The 22,013-nt window shown below is 33.7% G+C and overlaps 1 protein-coding gene and 1 pseudogene across 1 annotated transcript; both read right to left on the bottom strand.

Annotated features, from left to right (window-relative positions):
* Positions 1-47: 47 nt before the first annotated feature.
* Positions 48-14,251, bottom strand: LOC120201861 (annotated as a pseudogene).
* A 1,184-nt stretch (positions 14,252-15,435) lies between these two features.
* Positions 15,436-19,196, bottom strand: LOC120201850 (rac-like GTP-binding protein ARAC7). Its single transcript, XM_039202388.1, has 9 exons — positions 19,189-19,196; positions 16,828-16,929; positions 16,658-16,745; positions 16,421-16,530; positions 16,261-16,324; positions 16,110-16,174; positions 15,937-16,002; positions 15,733-15,842; positions 15,436-15,571 (listed from the first exon to the last, which is right to left on the bottom strand). The coding sequence occupies exons 2-9, from the start codon at positions 16,924-16,926 to the stop codon at positions 15,535-15,537; spliced, it is 639 nt and encodes a 212-aa protein (XP_039058319.1). The 5' UTR covers positions 16,927-16,929; positions 19,189-19,196; the 3' UTR covers positions 15,436-15,534.
* Between the last annotated feature and the right edge of the window lie 2,817 nt (positions 19,197-22,013).

Raw genomic sequence — 22,013 nt, 5'->3', positions numbered from 1 at the left:
CTACTGTATTGAGCTAAAGCTATGGCTGAAGAGGAAAACCGATAAGTTTATCGATAATGATAGAATTAATCAGAGCAACGGTCAGTTCCCACATCACATTGCATCGCTTCAAATCTGAAGGTGGAGAGAGTGGAATAGTGTAGATAAGTACCATACCTTGCGCCTTTGGATCTTTACATCTGTTTTTCGTTTTTCGATTTAGCATCCCTGTTGAGTTAATCGAATGACGAAATTGGCCAAGAGGGGGGTGAATTGGCAATAAAAATTTTGTGGAAGCTTTTGCAGAAAATTGAAAATAATTGCACAGCGATTTACAGTGGTTCGACTTTCTCAAACAAAGTCTACGTCCACTACCTTAGCTATCCACTAAGGATTTTCCAACAAATTCACTAATTTGTTCTTTTCTTTTGAGGCCAAAGAGATAACCTTACAATTCCCTCAAGAGTATACCCCAACTCTTGAGAACACTCTTTTCTCAAAGAAGATTACAATTTGCAAACTTACAAGAAACCTCACAAGGTAAGATGTTTGCACAATTCTAGAACAAAAAGAACACTCAAAGATGAATACAACTGAGCACAAAAAGTGTTCTTGAAGCAAAATGAATATTGAATGAAAATGGGCTTGAAATGCTCAAACTTGAGGTTGATGCTTTCTCTTTGATTCTCTCTTGATTCTAGTTGCTTGATGTTTCTTGTTATTGATCAATGGCTTCTAAGCTTGCTTAAATCACCTTGGATCACTTCTGAACGTTGGGGATAATTAGAGAAGATATTATAGCCGTTTTAGTGTGAAAACATTTAATAAAACAGCTTGGACAGGTGGGAATCGTTCCCTCTCATAGGGAATCGGTTCCCTAAGTGTAAAATTCAAATATTTCGACCGTTGAACAGGGGGAATCGGTACCCCCTTGGGGGGAATCGGTTCCCTCCGAGCATTCTGGAAATCTCGGAGCCAAACCATTCAGGGGGAATCGGTTCCTCCTATGGGGGGGAATCGGTTCCCTCGAGCAATCTGGAATTTTTGGCTTTGAATTGGTTCGAAATACTTTGTAAAATTATTTGAAATTGTTTTATGATTAAAACTTAATTTTACACTTAAATAAGGATCAAAAATGATTTTTGAAATATTTGGAGTAATGTTTTGATATTCTAATAGTTATATCGAATATACTTAGAAAATCATTTGGAAAATCTTAAAATCCATTTAACTTAATTTGTTATATCGAAATATTAAAATGTTTCAACAATCTCCCCCTTTTGATATAACAAACATTTTAGTAATTTTAAGATTTTTGAAATCAAGTTTTGAAATTAGAAATTACTCCCCCTTACTTTAACACTTATTCTTCTCCCCCTTTTTGTTTAAATCAAAAAGACATTGTAAAACAAGGTTTGAAAATCATTTAGCCAATTGATTTATTAATTATAAGATTAAGCTGCTAAGATCACAATCAAAAGAGAGTTAGCCATTAGTTTCATAAATCAATATTCATAATAATGTGATATGGTAAAATTGGTCATATTGCTAATGATAATGTAAATGATGCAAAAATGAATAAACACACCAAACATATAAGTTCACACCATTCATATATCCAAAATCCAACAATCCCAAAATCAAACAATTCAAATGTTGAAACAATATTCATTTTGTTCAAAGTTTTAAAGCTAAACATAAAATCAAGCGGATCGGTAGGAGGAAAACGGGCTCGCATAGCGGCCATCTCGGTGTGAGTTCATTGATACGAGCGTTTAGATTCATTGTTTGCACGCATCTCCCGAAGAATCTCTAGTTGTTGAGCTCCCATTGTGGATAAATGACTCTATAGAGGAAAAGCGCGAGTCCATGGTAGCGTATCGGAAATCGAATGTCTCCATAAGGATTGAAAATATGGAGGCATTTGATGCGTTTGTTGTGCTTGCTCCTCGGGCTGCTCTTCGGGTTGTTCAGGTTCTTCTTCATCTTCATCAATATCCCTCATTAATTGTTCAAACTCGGGATCTTCGTCAGCCTCGGGTGGAGCTTGTGAAGAACTAGCTCCCGGAGTAGAAGATCGAACCCATTCCCCGGTTTCTTTGTCCTTTACCCATCCGCTCTCGTTAAGGAAGAAGATTTATTTGTTTCTTAAGGAAAAACGGCTCTAGACCGACTCTAAGCAGCTTTGGAAAACAGATTACTCAAAAAGCAACCGTAAACTAGAGATGAACAGTGTTTCTTGTTAGGAACAAGATTTACGGTTTCAACAATTTCAGCAAAAATAATCTGAGGTAGGTTAATTTTAATATGGTTTTCAAAACAATGTAACCACCAAAGATCCAAAGCTCTAAGAGTAGAATAACGACCTCCGGATGGTCGAAACCACCAAGAAATCATTAGATGAAGAAAACGCTCATGTAAGTCTAAGACACTCGCACTATCTCTTCTTTTGTAACGAGAACCTAAAATTTGTTTTTCATTCGAGACCATCATTATCTAATCCAAATGTATTGGCTATATATGCCGGGTCAATATATAAGAATGTCCTAGGAGGTAGGAACGAATTCCTATGGTTTCGGTTTCAGCTTGGTTTTTAATACATACGGCATTAGAGTAGAATATACGAACAAGTTGATGGTAAACGATGGGTTCAAGATCAAATAGTTTATCAAATTTCCATTCTTGTAAAATGGATAATACCAATATCGGTGATTTCTAGACCCAGGATGATTGAAACACGAATTTTGGATAGTCAAGTTAGGATCAGTGGGATTGGGATTAGAAATTGGATAGAATGAGGATTTGGAGGTGGATTGGTTGACGACTAGAACGACTAGATGAAGACCTAGGACGTTTAGGATTTGACATGGTGAAGGAAATCGGAATAGATATAATAACCTGCAATTTAAAACAAGTGTATGCAATTCAATTAATCCCAAAACTCAAATGAGTCCTCAATATTTCAAGATTCTCTAAATCAATCCTAATGGGCAAAGTTTTTGAAAAACTTTTGAAAAAATATGGTTTTGAGAAACAATATATGTAGTTTTCATAACAACAATATAATTTGATCAAAACACAATAATTTGAAAAATAACTTTTTTTATTATTATTATTTCGAAAATTTTAAAAAATTTGAAAATTCTTGTGTTTTTGATGAAATTAGTTGTAACATCTAGTTTCTAATCACTAAATAATCAATGCCCGATCACTATTTCAACCTAGAACTAATTGAAACTAATCCTATGTTCAAAAATAATGAAATAAAGAGTTTAGAAAATTTACCTTGAAATATGAAGATTGAGGGGATTTAGATGTTGTTTGCACGATTTTAATGATTCCAACAGGTTTGGAAGATGATTTATGAAGCAAATTCCGATTAATATCGTTGATTTGAGGCAAAAATGGAGATTGAGGGTTTAGAGGGTGAGAACAGCGGAAGATATAATAAAATGAGGGTTTGGGATTTGGGGTGTTCTGTTCGATTTTAACAGAACCCCAGGGGGGTATCGATTCCCCTGTGGGGGAATCGGTTCCCTTCAAAGGGGAATCGGTTCCCTCAGGGGGGATCGATTCCCTCTGCACCAAAATGCTAAAATCCGAATTTTTAAGCACAAAATGCTAAATTAATCTTTCTAGTGGTATTGGCAACTCATATATCAAACATTAATTATGTTCAAATAATTAAATTAATCTTTAATTGATTTTGAACATAAAATTAATTTTCATTAAGAATCACAAACCCCCTAACTAATAGCAAGAATGCAATCAAAAAATATTATTATAAGCATTTTTCAAGCTTTATTAAAAGTGCCAAAATTATTTTAAACACTAAGTGAAGATAGGTTGGTCAAACCTAATTCTCTCTAAGTGTCCAAAATCTTTCCTTGTCTAAGGGTTTTGTAAAGATATCCGCTAATTGGTGCAAAGTATCAACAAATTCTAGAACTACATCTTCCTTAGTGACATGGTCTCTAATGAAGTGATGTCTTATTTCAATGTGCTTAGTTCTAGAGTGTTGGATGGGATTTTTAGTGAGACAAATAGCACTAGTATTGTCACACTGATAGGAATAGTACCTACTTCAATTCCATAATCAAAAAGTTGTTGTTTCATCCATAAAACTTGTGCACAGCAACTACCGGCTGAAATGTATTCCGCTTCAGTGGTAGATAATGCAACACAATTTTGTTCTTTGAAAACCAAGAAATCAGCATATTTCCAAGGAATGGCAAGTACCGGAGGTGCTTTTCCTATCTAATTGCATCCTCCATAATCCGCATCAGAAAAAGCATGCAAGCTAAAACTAGAGTCTCTAGGATACCAAAGTCCTAAACTAGGAGTGTCCTTAAGGTATCTAAAGATTCTCTTAACAGCTAGTAAATGTGATTCTTAGGACATGATTGAAATCTAGCACATAAGCAAACACTAAACATAATGTCCGGTCTACTTGCAGTTAGATAAAGCAAAGAGCCAATCATTGACCTATATAATTTAACATCTACACATTTACCTCCTTCATCTAAGTCAAGCTTTGTTGAAGAGCTCATTGGAGTGTTATGAGGTTTCCCATTTTCCAGTCCAAACTTCTTGAGCATATCTTGACGTACTTAGCTTGATTAATGAAGATGCCATCTTTTCTTTGCTTGATTTGGAGTCCCAAGAAAAATGAGAGCTCCCCATCATGCTCATCTCAAACTCACTTTGCATTAGCTTAGAAAATTCTTGGCAAAGAACATCATTAGTAGAACCAAATATTATATCATCAACATAAATTTGAACTACTAATAATCTTTACCTTTTCTCTTTAAAAACAATGTAGTGTCAACCTTTCCTTTTAAAAAATCTTTTTCAATTAAAAAAATGACAATCTTTCATACCAAGCTCTAGGAGCTTGTTTTAAACCATAAAGAGCTTTTGTCAATTTTAAAACATGATCCGGAAAATTTGAATCTTCAAAACCTGGAGGTTGTTCCACGTACACTTCTTCTTTATAAAACCATTTAAAAATGCACTTTAACATCCATTTGATATAATTAAATTCATTGAAACATGCAAATGCTAATAACATTCTAATTGCTTCCATCCTAGCTACGGGAGCGTATGTTTCATCATAGTCTATGCCTTCTTCTTGAGTATAGCCTTGAGCAACAAGTCTAGCCTTGTTCCTCACTATATTACCACTTTCATCAAGTTTATTTCTAAAAACCCATCTAGTACCTACAGTAGATTATTACTAGGCCTTTCAACTAATGTCCATACTTTACTTCTCTCAAATTGATTTAATTCTTCTTGCATAGCCATAATCCAATGTTCATCTTTTAATGCTTCTTTGATGTTCTTAGGCTCTATGCATGAAATAAATGCAACATAATTACAGATATTTCTAAGAGAAGATCGAGTAGTTACCCCTTTTGATGGATCACCTATAATTTCACCATCTTTGACATAGTTGTACTCTCTTGGAAAAGATACTTCCCTTTCTTCAATGGTTGGATTCTCGAGGGGATCATGAGTTTCTCATCTTTTGTTTCTTCCTTTGATGATGATTCTCCAACGTCATATCTAACGTCATTTGCTTGTACAATACCTACATCATCATTAACAGAAGAATCCTTCCTCGGAAGGGGATTATCATCGAAAACAACATGTATAGACTCTTCTACAACTAAAGTTCTTTATTAAATACACGATAAGCTTTAGAGTTTAAGGAATAACCCAGAAAAATTCCTTCATCACTTTTAGCATCAAATTTACCAAGATTTTCTTTACCGTTGTTTAAAACAAAACATTTACATCCAAAAGGATGAAAATAGCTAATGTTAGGCTTTTTATTTTTGAGAATTTCATATGGAGTTTTCTTTAAAATTGGCCTAATCATTACTCGATTTATAACATAACAAGCGGTATTTGTGGCTTCCGCCCAAAAATATTTTGGCAAATTATTTTCACAAAGCATGGTTCTAGCCATTTCTTCTAAAGTTCGATTTTTACTCTCAACAACTCCATTTTGTTGAGGGGTCTAGGTGCTGAAAAATTGTGGCTAATACCATTAGAATTACAAAACTCAATAAATCCAAGATTTTCAAATTCAGTTCCATGATCACTTCTAACACTAGTGATAGAGTATCCTTTTTATTTTGGATTATTTTGAAAATGTGATGAAATTTTCTAATGCTTCATCTTTAGTACTTAAGAATAGAACCAAGTGTATCTAGAATAGTCATCTACCAAGACAAATGCATATTGTTTTCCTCCCAAGCTAGTAGTTCTAGTTGGCCCAAAAAGATCTAAATGGATCAATTGTAATACTCTACTAGTGATACATCATTAATAGATTTAAAAGAAACTCGTCTTTGTTTTCCTTTAGCACAAGCATCACAGATTTTATCATTATCAAATTTAAGCTTAGGCAACCTCGAACTAAATCACCTTGAATTAGCCGTTGCAAAACACTCATACTAGCATGACCTAGTCTCCTATGCCATAACCAAACTATCATGCTCATCCTTAGCAACTAGGCATAAATTAGTCATATCAATAGAATCTAAATGCACCATGTAAATGTTTCCTATTCTATGACCAACAAGCATAATCCGATTAGATGCAATGTCAATGACTTTACAACCATTAATTTCAAATAAGACATTGAATCCTTTATCGCATAATTGACTAATACTCAATAGATTATGCTTTAATCCATTCACATATAAACATTCTTAATTTGTATGGAAGAGGTATTACCTATTGTACCAATACCTTCAATGTGACCTTTTGAATTGTCTCCAAAAGTCACTTCTCCTCCATTTTTGGCATTAAGCTTAATGAACCGGCTTTGTCTCCGGTCATATGTCTTGAGCATCCACTATCAAGGTACCATGAGTTTGAATTTGTTTCCCGTGCCTTGTAGCAATGCTCCTTTCCCTACAAACATAGATTAATTTTTGATTTTTGGTACCCAAATTCTTTGGGTCCATATTCATTAGTTTCCAAAATCCTAGTCCCTTTAGGTATCCATTTGTGTAGGATATTTTTATCTTTAGTAGTAATGAGTTCTTTAGGAACCCACACACTTCTAATGATTTTTCCATTAGAGGTTCTTTGGGGACCTCTATGATTGTAGTTTCTAAAACTTTTTCTAACAAAGTTGGATTTTGAATTTTCACCTTTTTCAAAATGTTTTGTTCCAACTTTATCAAAAGAAGTTTTAAGATCATCAATTTTCTTTTGATGATCATCATTGATCTTTGAAAGTAAATTTTGCAAATCTAAATTTTTCTTTTCAAACTCTTCTAGTTTGATTTGCAAATTTTTGATTTTACTTTCAAGATCGTTGTTGTTTTGGATATGAGTTTGTTTTCATTTTTCAATTTTGAACATCATTTTTATATTTAAAAACAATTTCTCATAATCCGAAGCCAACCCATTGTACTCCTCAAATAACTCATCATAAGATAAATCATCAAAATCGGATGAGTTAGAGGTTACCTTAGAATCTTCCCCGAATGCCATCAAGCACAAGTTTGCTACTTCTTGTTCCTCTTCATCGGAACCTTCTTCATCGCTCCATGTAGCCACATGAGCCTTGTGCTTATTCTTTGATTGACCCTTTTTCTTCAATTGTGGGCAATCATATTGACATGCCCGGCTTTTGCATTCATAGCAAATGATGGGTCCTTCTCTTTTGGTTCATTTTTGAGGCCTTCGTTTCGTTTGAATTTTCTTCCTTGGTAAGGTCTCATCATTTTTCTGAACCGTTTGGCAAACAATGCCATTTCCTCTCATCATCATCATTAGAATCACTCTCATCTTTTGTGGATTTGAGAGCAACTCCAATGTTTTCTTCTTCTCCTTCTCCTTTGGTGTCTCTTCAACTTTATCAAGGTCCACCTCATCTTCAAGCATCATCTCATGAGTGAGGAGTGAACCGATAAGTTCTTCAAGAGTTAAGGACGATAGGTCCTTAGACTCGATGATTGCCGTCTTTTGATTGCCATGATTTTGGGAGGGAGTAGACTAACTTCCTCACAAGCTTTTCATTTGAGATGATCTCTCCATATGATTTGAGACCATTGACAATCGTTGAAAATCTATCCGTCATAGCTTTGATGTCTTCATTTGGTTTCATCCTGAAATTTCATAGCTATGCGTTAGAATACTAATTTTTGATTTCTTTACCTCATCTGTACCTTCATGTGTGACTTGAAGTTTGTCCCATATTTCTTTGGCGGTTGTACACGATGAAACTCTTCCGTATTCATCTGGTCCAAGAGCACAAAAAATAATATGGATGGCTTTGGAGTGAGCTGGAACATTTTTGTCTCTCCTTCACTCCACAACCTTGGATGAGTGAGAGGTTTGATGTATCCTTCTTCTACAGCATTCCATGCTCCCATGTCACTTGCTTGAATGAAGTACATCATTCTATTCTTCCAATAGGCATAGTTAGCTCCATTGAAGAAAGGAGGATTGTTGACGGGCATCGAATCGAGACCGGAATCGAAGTTTGAAGTGGAGGCCATTGATGACTTTGTAATCGATGTAACTCTTCCCGGATCGACTCAAGAGGCGATTAAACCTTCAAATGAGTTAGGCTCTGATACCAATTGTTGAGTTAATCGAATGACGAAATTGGCCAAGAGGGGGTGAATTGGCAATAAAAATTTGTGGAAGCTTTTGCAGAAAATTGAAAATAATTGCACAGCGATTTACAGTGGTTCGACTTTCTCAAACAAAGTCTACGTCCACTACCTAGCTATCCACACTAAGGATTTTCCAACAAATTCACTAATTTGTTCTTTCTTTTGAGGCCAAAGAGATAACCTTACAATTCCCTCAAGAGTATACCCCAACTCTTGAGAACACTCTTTTCTCAAAGAGAAGATTACAAATTTGCAAACTTACAAGAAAACCTCACAAGGTAAGATGTTTGCACAATTCTAGAACAAAGAAAAGAACACTCAAAGATGAATACAACTGAGCACAAAAAGTGTTCTTGAAAGCAAAATGAATATTGAATGAAAATGGGCTTGAAATGCTCAAACTTGAGGTTTGATGCTTTCTCTTTGATTCTCTCTTGATTCTAGTGCTTGATGTTTCTTGTTATGATCAATGGCTTCTAAGCTTGCTTAAATACACTTGGATCACTTCTGAACGTTGGGGATAATTAGAGAAGATATTATAGCCGTTTTAGTGTGAAAACATTTAATAAAACAGCTTGGACAGTGGGGGGAATCGGTTCCCTCTCATAGGGAATCGGTTCCCTAAGTGTAAAATTCAAATATTTCGACCGTTGAACATGGGGAATCGGTACCCCCTTGGGGGGGAATCGGTTCCCTCCGAGCATTCTGGAAATCTCGGAGTCAAACCATTCAGGGGGGAATCGGTTCCTCCTATGGGGGGGAATCGGTTCCCTCTGAGCAATCTAGAATTTTTGGCTTTGAATTGGTTCGAAATACTTTGTAAAATTATTTTGAAATTGTTTTATGATTAAAACTTAATTTTACACTTAAGTAAGGATCAAAAATGATTTTTGAAATATTTGGAGTAATGTTTTGATATTCTAATAGTTATATCGAATATACTTAGAAAATCATTTGGAAAATCTTAAAATCCATTTAACTTAATTTGTTATATCGAAATATTAAAATGTTTCAACAATCCCCGTTTTCAGGAAGGGATGGAGGCCGTTGAAGATCGTTGTTAGCGGTGGCAACTACCGTAGCAGCCGTATGAGATGTCTTTACTGTAGGTGGACTAACATTTTTAGGAACTCCATTGGTAACGGATCCTTGTCGATCCCCAGTTTCGTTTCTGACAACTTCAGTTCCATTACTGAGGGTTCTTTGGCCACCTATCTCTGTTCTAGCTACCGATGAATATTTTGTTTCTGTAATTGAAATATAGCAGCATCGTCAATTCCCAATAGTTCATGCATAACAAAAGTTAATACATCAGGAAAAAAAAAAGATGATTATATACAAATTTTGCTAAAGCGGTTCTCTCCGAGTTACTGAAAAAGTTTGGGATGGTTTCAATGTTCAAAACTTTCTTCCCTTTTGATGCGCAAAATATAATCAGATGTGAATCAATTTTTCAGTGAAGGGAGATGGGAACTTGCCCTTTATTTCTCCAAAAGTGATAAGCCTATTGAGACAATCCCGGAACTTTGTCAAAACCATTCTTTCCTCCTCTGCATAGATCTCCGTCGTTTGTGAAGATGAGCTGCAGCCATGGCCCATGACTCCATTAGAGGGAGCTTCCACGAACATTGCATCTTCTTCATCACACATCAATGCCAAAGTTTCCGGAGACATAGGCCTTTGCTTTGGCGTATCAGCACCATCTGAGCAGGAATCCTCATGACCAGCTCTATCAGCCGGGCTTGCACTTGAGCAATCATCAGCCATGGTTTTCTCAGCATCAGAATCTTTGTGGTTTTGCAGCCTGTCCTGAGTGGATGACGCAAGGGAGTTTTCGGTCTGATCTTTGGCCTGTTTCTCACTCAAACTTCTCTGATCTGAATGAATACAGAAATTAAGGGAAGACCCATATGAAAATTTGTCTCAATTAGAAAATCAAGTATAAGTAGATTGTTATGCATGATAACATTCACATAGTTTTCGGGAAATAAGCACGAGTACCCATATGTTTACTCATGCAAACACATGAAGTAAGAACTAAAGTAATAAGTATGTCACGAATTAGACAGTGGAAGTTTAGACTAGAGATTTAAATCGTTTTACATGTATTCCCATTTACCTGCAAGTGTCTCCGCTACTTCTCCAGATAGAACAACCAGAACAGAACAAAGCTCCTTCAAGTCCTGCTTCTGAATGATGTCCGCTAACAAAGACCTATATGTGAGTTTTGATGTGCCAGATGCAGCAGTTGAACCCGAACGGGAAACTGGCACAGAAGAGGATGGTGCAGAAGCTCTGATATGAGTTGCCTGATTCACAAATAACATAAGCTGAAAATGCAAATTCTAGAAGCAGAAACTAAAGGTAATTATGAGAAGGAGAAAGCTTCTATGGTAAACTAATCGAATGTCAAGTAGCAGCAGAAGGATGAGAATAAAAAAGTTCGAGCAAACATCTGCTCCTTATTAAGACAAATAAGATTAGCTAGATTCAAGGTAAGTGGAGCTGAAATATGATTCAGAAAATTCCTCTGAAGACAAATGTCAATAAATAAACATGGACGATGATTACCTGCGGTAAATGTCCAAGCCTGTGAACAGATGGATCCTTGGCAGTTGACCCAAAGAACAGTTCCTGGCCTTTTCTCTTCTTAGATACTGGAATGGATGCAAAACCAGAGGACCCAATAGCTCCGGTTATGGCAGCATTTGCAGCCTGCTGAATATATGCTATGTTGTTGGCATGGTCACCGTGAAAAAGAGCCTGCCTCTCTTCACTACCCTCGAAATTTTTGCAGTCCATGCATTTGCAGTTTTCAGAGCAGAGAATGTTGGCTTGGAAACACTCACAGTACTTTTTAAGGCACCCAGATTTCTTACAGTGGCATCCTTTGTTGTGTTTTCCCAAATTAGAACTTCCCCAGCATCTTCCTAAAATTATTTCAGAACCAGTCCATATGAGAATGTCAATGGCAGCAAGCTCTATCAAAATCAAAATCATTCATGCTGTACTTTGAATTCTATATTTTGCTATCAAATACCCAGTTCGGACTTTTTGCCATAAGTTAATTTTCTAAGAGTAACCATCGAAAATTAAGGAAAGAGGATATAATCTATGTGCTAAAATCAAAAGTGAGCTCACATCAAATAATCAACAGAAGAAAACCAGTGCCCTGACGGAAAATTTTCAATAAAAAAAACTTTATGGCTTTTTGCTGAATCAATATGGTGCAAAACGGTAAGTCATTATTTCATAAGTGTGAATTAAATCCAGCATACCCTGCTATCCCGTGCACCATGGGGACTGCTAGCAATTTTTGGCCTGAACGCATTTGGATTACGCTCCAAAGTTGCTTCAATAGAATCTCTTCTCGCAGCTTCATTCTCAACATTGTTATAACAATTAACACAGTTGCACCCATCACAATATATCCCAGATGCAAAGCATTCGCAATATCTGATCAGGGCATTAAATTATTAACTTTCTACTATATCTTATACCATCAACGTGTGGGTTATAATTAACATAAAAAATGGATTATTTACTTGTATTTACAGAAAAATCATACAAAACGAATAATTGAAAGAAAAAAAAAGTACCATCTTAAAAGCCCAGGCAAGCTGCCTAGATGCTAGCCATAAAAGTCATAGCCCAATTTCTGTCTATTTCCTCTCATGCCAGCTTCTTAACATATAGAACATACATGAACTCTGAATATAACCAGTGTGTTGGAAACATACATGGACTCTGAATCTAATCACTGTGTTGGAAACATCTATACGTATGTCATAGAGCTAGAACAATATATTTAGATCCATATAGTGAAGAGGGTCAACGTAAGTAGAAGGAAAGACTAGCCTTCAACAGAACCATCCGATACTGAAGAATGACAAAATTGGACAGAGAATGAATTATATTTTTTAAAATCAAGGGCGTGTTCCTCCTATTTCTGCAATTACTATAATTCCTCTTATTTCAGCACTGCAATTAGTTCAGATGATAATATTTCCTAGGCCTAGCACTATCTGCATTTTGAGGCTGTTTGAAGCAAACCAACCTAAATTAAATGGATTTGGAAACCGATGCATAACAAACTAATAAGCTATTAAGTACAACTTATCAGCCTGAAGAAAGATCGAGATAATATCGGTATAAAGTGTAAAAAGGGTATTTACTTTATTGTTGATGTAGTAGCATTATTTCCATTAAAACATAGGCATATATAATGCTTCACGACATACAAAAGACTAATAAGCTATGTAATGGGGTAAAGGGAGGTAAGATAGTAGGCTGCCCCCAACGCCAGGTTGAGAGCAGCTTCCATGGGAGACCTCCATATTATGAAATGCCCTCTGTGGGACTCGATCCCACGACCTCAAGATTAAGAACCTTGTGCTCCCCCTATTTATGTCCATGTCTATTACTATATCCAACTCATTTTTGGAAGTATTTTTATAGTCTCCAAACAATTTTGATATTTCTTTTTGTAAAAGAATTGAAGGAAGAAAAATCAAATATATGAATTTGGAACTGTCATATTAAATAGCACAAAAGACATTCTAAAGATTATGATCAGAAGACTATATGGTCCAAAACTGCACATTTCAAGCTAATTAAAGCCTCCTAAGCTGAATTGATATCGACGGCAAAGTACCACAACATCATGGAACAGCTCAATTCACGTCAGACAAGTATATTACTTACAGTTTCAGACAGCGAGAATGTTTACAATTGCACTGCTTCTGCTTCTTTGGAGTGCCATCTTTTAGTTCAGTTGCTCTTGGTTTTACTTTTGGGGATTCTGGTTTTCTGAAGCAAGCAAGAAATGTGAAAAAGAATAAAGTTGAGTAAAGTTGCTTACTTCCATATTAAAATTTTAAAAAATGGCATAAAAATAAACAATTTTTTCCAGAGTTTGATTCAAAATATAACCGACTGAAAGGGGGGAAATCGCAATTTTTTTTATTTCTAGAACTTACAGAACCCTCAACGATGCTGTAGTAAGAGGTTGCACAGTGGCCACAGGGAAGGTCGCCACCATTTGCGGTGGCTTTATCTGTTGCTGCTGTTGCTGAGTAACTGTGCAGCCCCCAACGACGAAGGCGGAGCTACAGCCATTTCTTGGGTCGATTGCGGGTGTTCCGGCAATACTGCACCAGCAGAAGAAACCCCGCCTAAACCGGCCGTGAAATCCAGCTGCCTTGCAAGCTTCTTCGCCGGAAAACCAGCCGTATCGGATTGCGCCTTTTTTGGCGGGAACTCACTTCCTTCTCCTTCCCCCATCCAATTCCAGCTCCCTCAAATTTCAAAAAAAATAAAAATCAAATTCGAAACTTTTTTCCAATACCCCCCTACACAGCCACAGCTGAAAATCAACCGAATAATCTCACAAATTGCTTTAAATAAACTCGAATTGAACCGCTTTAGATCCAAATCCCAATTCACAATCTCCAAGACCTAAAATTCCAGAAGAGAACACCAAAATTTCTCCAAGCTCGAGATTTCCACCACAAAGTCCCACGAAACAAAGAAGGTTTCGATTCCGATCGACGCATAGAGAGAGAGGTAAAGAGAAAAGCTAGAGTTCTTTTAAAGCATTTGATATTGAAAAACAAAGAAAGAAAAAGGAGAAATTTGTTGGTGTTTCTTCTTCTTCTTCTTCGTCTTCGTCTTCGATTCGGTTCGGTTCGGTCTCTCCTCCCTCTCTCTTGTTAAGTTTTGAAATTTTAATTTTTTTTATTGAATGGTGAGATTCGAACTGGATTTTGGATCCGACGGTTTTCATTGAAAGAATTAATCTGACGGGAGAAATTCATAGGAGTGTCTGTGGTAAGTTTCTGACCATTGGATCAGATTAAATCGCAAAGTTTCCGTTGGAAATACCGGGAAGGTCCCTCTGAAATAAAAACTGGTTCAAATTAGTTCTTTTATAATTCAATTGATCAATTTAATCCTTGTAATAGTAATAAAGAAACAAATAAGGTCAAAATTTAACAGAATTAACATTTAATATTTAAAAAACCCATTTATTATTTTTCAGAACTAGTATTTTAAAATCATTTATTAGTTTTAACTTTTACAAACGAAATTATATTTTAAAATTATAATTCGTCGATTTTTAAGTAGTATCAAATTAATAATATAAATTAATTTAAATTTATCACTATAATAAATAGATCTATAAAGCATTTTTATCCGAAAGAAATGCGAAATAAAACACATGGATACTTCTGAAAATTTAAGTTTTGGTCGGATTTTTTAAGGTTCGATCGAATCATATGAAGATTGAGACTATAGTGAAAAATCTAATTTGTCATAATATTATAAATCTCCATTTAAAAATTATTACAATAATACTTATTTCTATACCATTTTTTTTACTTATTTTATATAATAAAAATGAATTATTTTATATAAATCTAATTTAACAAAATTAACATTTGTTTTAATGCTTAAACTTTTAACTTTTTTTAAAATCATTATCCAACGGTAGTACTAAAACGAAACAAAAGATAAAGTTTTTAACAACGAAATACTAAAATAAAACAAGTATGATTTAAAAAAAATAAAAGTTAAGATACTAAAATGGAATAAAATTAATAGTTTAAGTACTAAACACATAATTTACCGTAAAATTTACACTATGAGCTAAATATTTCAATATAATATTAGAGAAATGATAAATATAATATTAATAAAACACATTAAATATTAAAAAACTATTTAAATATACATAGAGCTAGTTAATAATACTTTTAGCCATCAAAATGACAAAAATGAGAGTAATTAACTAGAAGATAATCCAACTCCCTACTAAGTTAATATTTCAGCAGAATACACACAAAAACAGAATTAAAGCAATAAATACATGAGAGAATGAACAATTCCCTCCATCATTCTTCCATGTACGAATTTAAGCATCATGTTCATATCCTCTGCAGATCAAACTCCTGCAAATAGATCGAAAACGATTCGATTGTCCGATTCGTATTCGAATACGAGTGTGAAATATACAATCTTCGAGTAATAATGTGCACTACAAGAGACACACTAATAAGCTAAATGTTCTCAAATGACATAAACATATCATCAAGCAATCTACTTCGCTTACCGAATGGAGCAGCCGGATCTCCGGTTGCGGCGTATCTTCCTCGCCACCTCCTTCCTCCTCGGAGGTTGAAGAACGACCTTGATTGCAGTGTCGAAAACGGCTTTCACGTTCTGATCCAACACGCGGACAAAGATATAGTTAGTGTGTCCGTTGGAATATGTACATTTATATAGTTAGTGTGATCATAAACGGCATCGAATTCACCTGCTGAGTCTTGGAGCTGCATTCGACATAGGCCGCTGCACCGATCTGTTTCCTCAATTCTTCTCCCTGCATGACCATTTGTATCCGAACAAGCGGTTTTGAATTGCGATCGTGGAGGCGTTTTCGGTTTCCGTCGAGGAGAAACCGAAATAGTAAAATGTGAAAGAGCATACCTGAGCAGATGTTATAACACAAGACCCCATTTGATCAGCAAGACATGCCCTGTCTTCCCTCAGATCTGATTCATTCAGGAAAACAAAACATTACCCAACCTCATTTCCGAAACATTAAACGAACATGTTCTCAAACCATAACCTAACCTACCTAGCTTTGTTCCCACCAGTACTATTGGAACATTTGGTGCGAAACGACGTAGTTCTGGCATCCACTGTAAAAAAATTCCACCTTTTTTCAAACATGATCTAAAAAGGACATTTTTTTTCTTTCTTTTTAAAGAATAAGGGGGGGGGGGGGGGGAAGTTACCTTCTTGAGAACATTTTCATAGCTTGGTCTGCTAATTAATGAGAAAGCCAAAACAAATATGTCTGCACCTCTGTAACTCAGTGGCCTTAACCTGCTGTAATCTTCTTGACCTTTTTGAAACCACACAAGAATGGAGAAATCAAATCAGAAATGAAAATCATAGGGAGAGAGAGAGAAAAAAAAAACCCAGTTTTTCCCTTCAACCAAACATCAAACAGAAAAAGCTCAAATGAATACCAGCAGTATCCCATAAACCCAAATAAACAATGCTCCCATCTACAGCCACATTGGCACTGAAATTGTCAAACACTGTTGGTACATAATCCTGACATAAAAAAAACCCTTTTTTTAGAAGGAAAAACAGTAACATGTAGGAAAAGAGAAAGAAGAAGAAGAAGAAATCATACAGTGGGGAACTTGTTGCTGGTGTAACAAATGAGCATACATGTTTTGCCAACAGCTCCGTCTCCAACAGTAACACATTTAATGAACTTTGAAGCACTCATCTTCTCCAAATAGTACTTCAGCTAAGCAACAATGTCTATATCTATGTATAAAAGGCTTCAAAAGTTTATATAAAGAGGGGGAAAGTGTACTTCGGAAGATATATTAGAAATGGGAATGGCTTATGAGAGAAGTAATCATCTATCCTATTGTAGTCCAAAGGGCAGCACTTTTTGTTTAGGGTAAACCACGCATTTACTACCTAAATTATTAATTTTAGTTCGTTTTAGTATCTAAACTATTAATTTTTCCAAAACCATACCTGACTTTAGTTTTCATTTCATTTTAGTACCCGCCATAAAAAAACTTAACGCATTCAGTATCTAAACTATCAATTTTGGTCTGTTTTAATAACTAAATTTTCAATCTTTTCAAAACTTAACGTTAAATTTTGAACAAGTGAAACAAAAACCAAACTCTAGATATGATTTTGAAAAAAAAAGTACTAAAATGGATTAAAACTGATAATTTATGTACTATGTGCATAATTTACCCAATATATCCATATCCCTCTCACATATTTCAAAAATCCAAACAAAAATTTTATTTCATTTTATTGCAGAAAAATAGGTCCCCCAATGTTTCTCTCAAAGGGGCACTTGTGGGGGAAATATGGCCACTTCTTCTCATTATTTATTACCCTTGCTAAGGAATAAATAAACCCTCCCATTAATTGAACGCCTGATTGTTGTCCCATTGACCGGATGGAATAGATAATCCGAGTATGAATGATAAATTTGGATGATACAATATATAAATTTTGAGACTAATATTATTATTTATTAATAATTAAATTTAATTATGATGTCAAATAAAAACAAAACGTTAAATATAATTTTAAAAAATGTCAACCGGTCAAAATAAAAATATAAAAAAATTATGGATAGTTTATCCTTTTTATGGGTAAATTACGCATTTAATATTTAAACTATCAATTTTGATCCATTTTAATACTTCAACTTTTAATTTTTTTAAAATCATACTAATGTTTAGTTTTCATTTCATTTTAGTAATATGTCATTAATAACTTAAAGCATTTAGTACCTAGACTATCAGTTTTTGTTCGTTTTAGTACCTAAACTTTTATTTTTTTAAAAACTTAACGTAAAATTTTGAAAGGGTACTAAAATAAAATAAAAACTAAACTTTATGTATGTTTTTGAAAAAATTAAAAATTGAGTTACTAAACCGGATCAAAACTGATAGTTTAGATACTAAACTCGTAATTTACCCTTTTTTTGTTACCGCAACATGTGTTTAAGTCTTCTTGTCTTTTATCCACTGTAAAGGACAAGATCTCGCCATTAACTTGCCCACTTTTCTTCTGCAATTCCCCCTAGTCCCCACCATGTTTCCTTCTCTGCTTGGCCTAAATCTCTTTTCTTTTTCAGGTGTTTCTCACTCAAGTCTGTGACAAATAAACGTGTGTAAAAAAATGTTTTTTTTTTATCTTTCTTGGTCGTCAAGTTTTCAACTTTTTATTGCAAAAAGAATGGACCATTTTGTTGGGGACTGTGAATTTTGTGTTGATGCATTTATGTTTGAGGGCAGGGTTTGTTGGATGCCATTAATGGCTTTAGAAAGCTCTCCTTTGCATTGAAAAGTTTCAGCCTTTTACACCTCCCTTTGACGGGAAATTTTATCATACGATAATTTTAATATACGATCAAGAAAAGACGTTATTAATTTTATTATTATTTATTAATAAAACATGTAAAATTTACTTAAAATATTATTATTATTATATAAAACATTAATATTTTTTTAACATTTATAGTAAAATGCTCAATAATAACAAAATCAGTAGAAAAAATAATGTTTTAGATAGCCCTTTACCAAAACCGATAAATAGTTCAATAATAATAAAACTGATAGAAAAAATAATATTTTAGTTAATTTTTTACCGATTTTATTAAAAAATAATAACAAAACTGATAGCACATTTCCTTAGTATAAGTTAAAGCTGTCACACGTGAGACTTCCCCTTAACAACTTGTCAGAATTCGAATGTTTAACTCAAGTAAAAATGAATTTATGATGAATTGAAAAGATTCTTTTTTTGCTTTAAGCTTACATGAATCCTTCAATTTTTTTTAGAAAAAAACAAATATTTTTTCACACTCAATTAAACCCTCAAATTAGTACTAAATTTTATTGTTTGATCTCTAACCGATAATTTTCGTCGTTGATTTTTTTAATTTTTTTTCTCTAACTCAAAAATCATTACTAACTGTAACAACCGTCGTCACCGATGACCGTTCAACCTCAAAGCTTCCCAACAATCCTTTCCAATTTTCCTAATCACAAATTTAATATCCGTTACATTGAAAATCGTCTTGATGTCCACGAAACTAGATCGAAATCTTTATACTAGGACATAACTAAATTGTTTTCCTCACTATGGGAGACATCTTCACCGTGTATATTGTCGAAAAGAACTTTATGTTATCAAAAATCATCATGATCGAAAAAGATGAGTCTTTTTTTCTTCTCTTCTTTTTTGTTATATCTTATGGTTTTGTCTCAAATTTCGATACGAGTTTGAGACAGATGAAACATCATCAAATGTCGGGATAGGTCCGGAGCAGATGAAAGTAGAGAATTTTGGGTTGGGGTGACAAATAAATCGACCTATCCTGTCCCGTGTCCATCACTAGTAATGACCCTCAACTACGATATGACACAATTAAAACTAGTAACCACTAAATTGTATAAATACCAAAGGATAGTTTAAGAAGATGGCTAGGAATTCCAAGGCCAAGATGAGACAACTACATGGACAAAGCAACTCTAAAAGAGCTTTAAAAATGGGCATAGCTAAAAAAAAACTTATACAAAAGAACTAAAAAGCTTTTCAAACTGTATACCGAGCCATTATATAATACATAAATGGTCCCTCAACTATCAGACAATGCTTTATTGAGTCTCCAACTATTAAAAGTTATAAAATAGTCATCGACTATTCATTATGCTCCAAATTCTTCATTTTTCATTAAAAAAATAATGACAGCCTGAGTTATATATTAGTCTGTTATCTTATATATAATAGTCATTTGAGATTTTAAGATCAAATTTTATTATATGTCAGACAACATATTAACATTCAACTCAGATTATCGTCAATTTTTAACGAAAAATGATGAATTTAAAACATAATGAATAGAGGGTGATCATTTGTAACTTTTAATAGCCGATGAACTCAACCAAGCAACATCCTATAGTCGAGGGATCACTTTGTAACTTTTGATAGTAGGGGGATTCAATAAAATAACATCCTATAGTCGAGGAATCATTTGTATACTTAATTTATTGTCTGATGTGATTATAAAGTAGTATACGATTATAATTTTTTTTAATCATTAACAACATGCACACAGCTTACAAACATATACAAATACTCAAATCGAGGGCTTTAAGAAAAAATAACACACTCTATTTAACCACGAAAATTGCTCAATAAATAAATTTTAAACTATTATAAATATATTTGTGGATAGTGATAAAAGCTTATTGATATTGATGTTATAAGTGTATGCAATACACACCTAAATATCAATTATAATAATTGATTATTATAAAATACGATCGAATAGTAGTTGGAATATATTAATTATACATCATATAAATTTAGGACATGGCTTATATGTGATGAGATTTAAATTACATCTAATAATATTTTTGTATAATGTCCAAAAATATTCTAAAATTTTATTAAACTGTTATTTGTCCTCTTACTCTTTTATTTTTGGAATATTTTAACTTATTAACCTTTCATTTGAGATAAAAAAAACTCATACATAAATGAAAAATCGTTAATCAATAAACGATTAATATTCTAAGACAATTTTTTTAAAAAAATAAAATTTTATAACCTTTTGACCCTCTAAAATTTTATTTTATTTCGCGTAAAAAATAAAACTCTCTTTTAATACCAATATTTCATGAATGTTTTAAAACATTATGCACGATCCATATTCATAGATCATAATAAATTTAGGACATGATCCTATGTAATAGAATTTAAATTACATCTAATTATACTTTTGTCATCAATTTTTTCAAATATTTCTTTAAATTTTAAACAGTCCTCACCTTGTGTAATTTTATGATTTTTAAATTTAATTAATTTATGAAAAAAAAATTAAATTTATATTAAGTATTTTATTTTATTATTAATATTTTTTAGGGGTTGTGGGCCACAGGATTAGGGTCTGCAGATAGCAAAATACGTATAGAACTCTTTTATTATTATTTATTATTATTTAATGTTTTCCAGTATCGCCAAAATCAAAAGATGGGCCCACACTGGTAATTATTAACTGTAATTTTCTTTTTCTTATTATTTCGATTTTTAAAAAAAAGAAAATAGCCAAAATAAAATATTTTACGAAATGATGTCATCCTAACTCAATATTTTCTGATTATCGGAGGTCTTCCACGGAAGTTGCTTTCAACCTGGCGTTGGGGTCAACCTACTATCATACCTTCCCCTTACTCCAGTGCATATGGGAATCAGGGTTTTATTGTTGTTGTTGTTGTTGTCATTGTTCAACCTACGAGTCTTCGCCCATTTCGGGCTCTGTCGCTTACGTTTTTCTGGTAACTTAAAATTTAGTATTAAAATTATTTATTTTAGTTTATTTTAGTATTTAAATATTTTTACCTTTTAGAAATCATGTTTAATATTTAATTTATCTTATTTAAGTATTTTTCGTTAAAAATTTAATGTCATTATTATTTAAATTATCAATTTTAATCTGTTTTAATATTTAAAATTTCAGTTTTATTAAAAATTAACGTTAAATTTTGAACGAATATATTAAAATGAAACAACCAAAATAAAATGTGGGACATGAGCAGCTGGGTCAAAGCCCGAGGCTACTTTGAATTAAAAACTGCAATTTTGACATTGGACTATGAAGCCCAAATCCTGAAGTAAACTTTGTTGGTGCCAATTATGGGCAAAATTGGCCCAATATCATTCGCGGACTTATTATTTAGCTCAATAAAGTACCAAACAAATTATTTAGGGATTTACAGTAAACGTTATAATACAGGAAAACTTGTAACGTGACGAGTTTTAATAAAA

Source organism: Hibiscus syriacus, unplaced genomic scaffold (genome assembly GCF_006381635.1).
Source record: "Hibiscus syriacus cultivar Baekdansim isolate YM2019G1 unplaced genomic scaffold, ASM638163v2 tig00000340_pilon, whole genome shotgun sequence".
In the NCBI taxonomy this organism is placed as follows: domain Eukaryota; kingdom Viridiplantae; phylum Streptophyta; class Magnoliopsida; order Malvales; family Malvaceae; genus Hibiscus; species Hibiscus syriacus.
The sequence above is the reverse complement of the archived record's forward strand: the minus strand, read 5'-3'. Positions and strand labels throughout refer to the sequence as shown.

Coding starts and splice junctions, on each gene's coding strand:
- LOC120201850 (XM_039202388.1), bottom strand. CDS start 16,926: ATGAGTGCTTCAAAGTTCATTAAATGTGTTACTGTTGGAGACGGAGCT. Junction 16,325..16,420: donor ATGAAAATGTTCTCAAGAAG/GTAACTTCCCCC, acceptor ATTTTTTTACAG/TGGATGCCAGAACTACGTCG. Junction 16,175..16,260: donor ACTGGTGGGAACAAAGCTAG/GTAGGTTAGGTT, acceptor TGAATGAATCAG/ATCTGAGGGAAGACAGGGCA.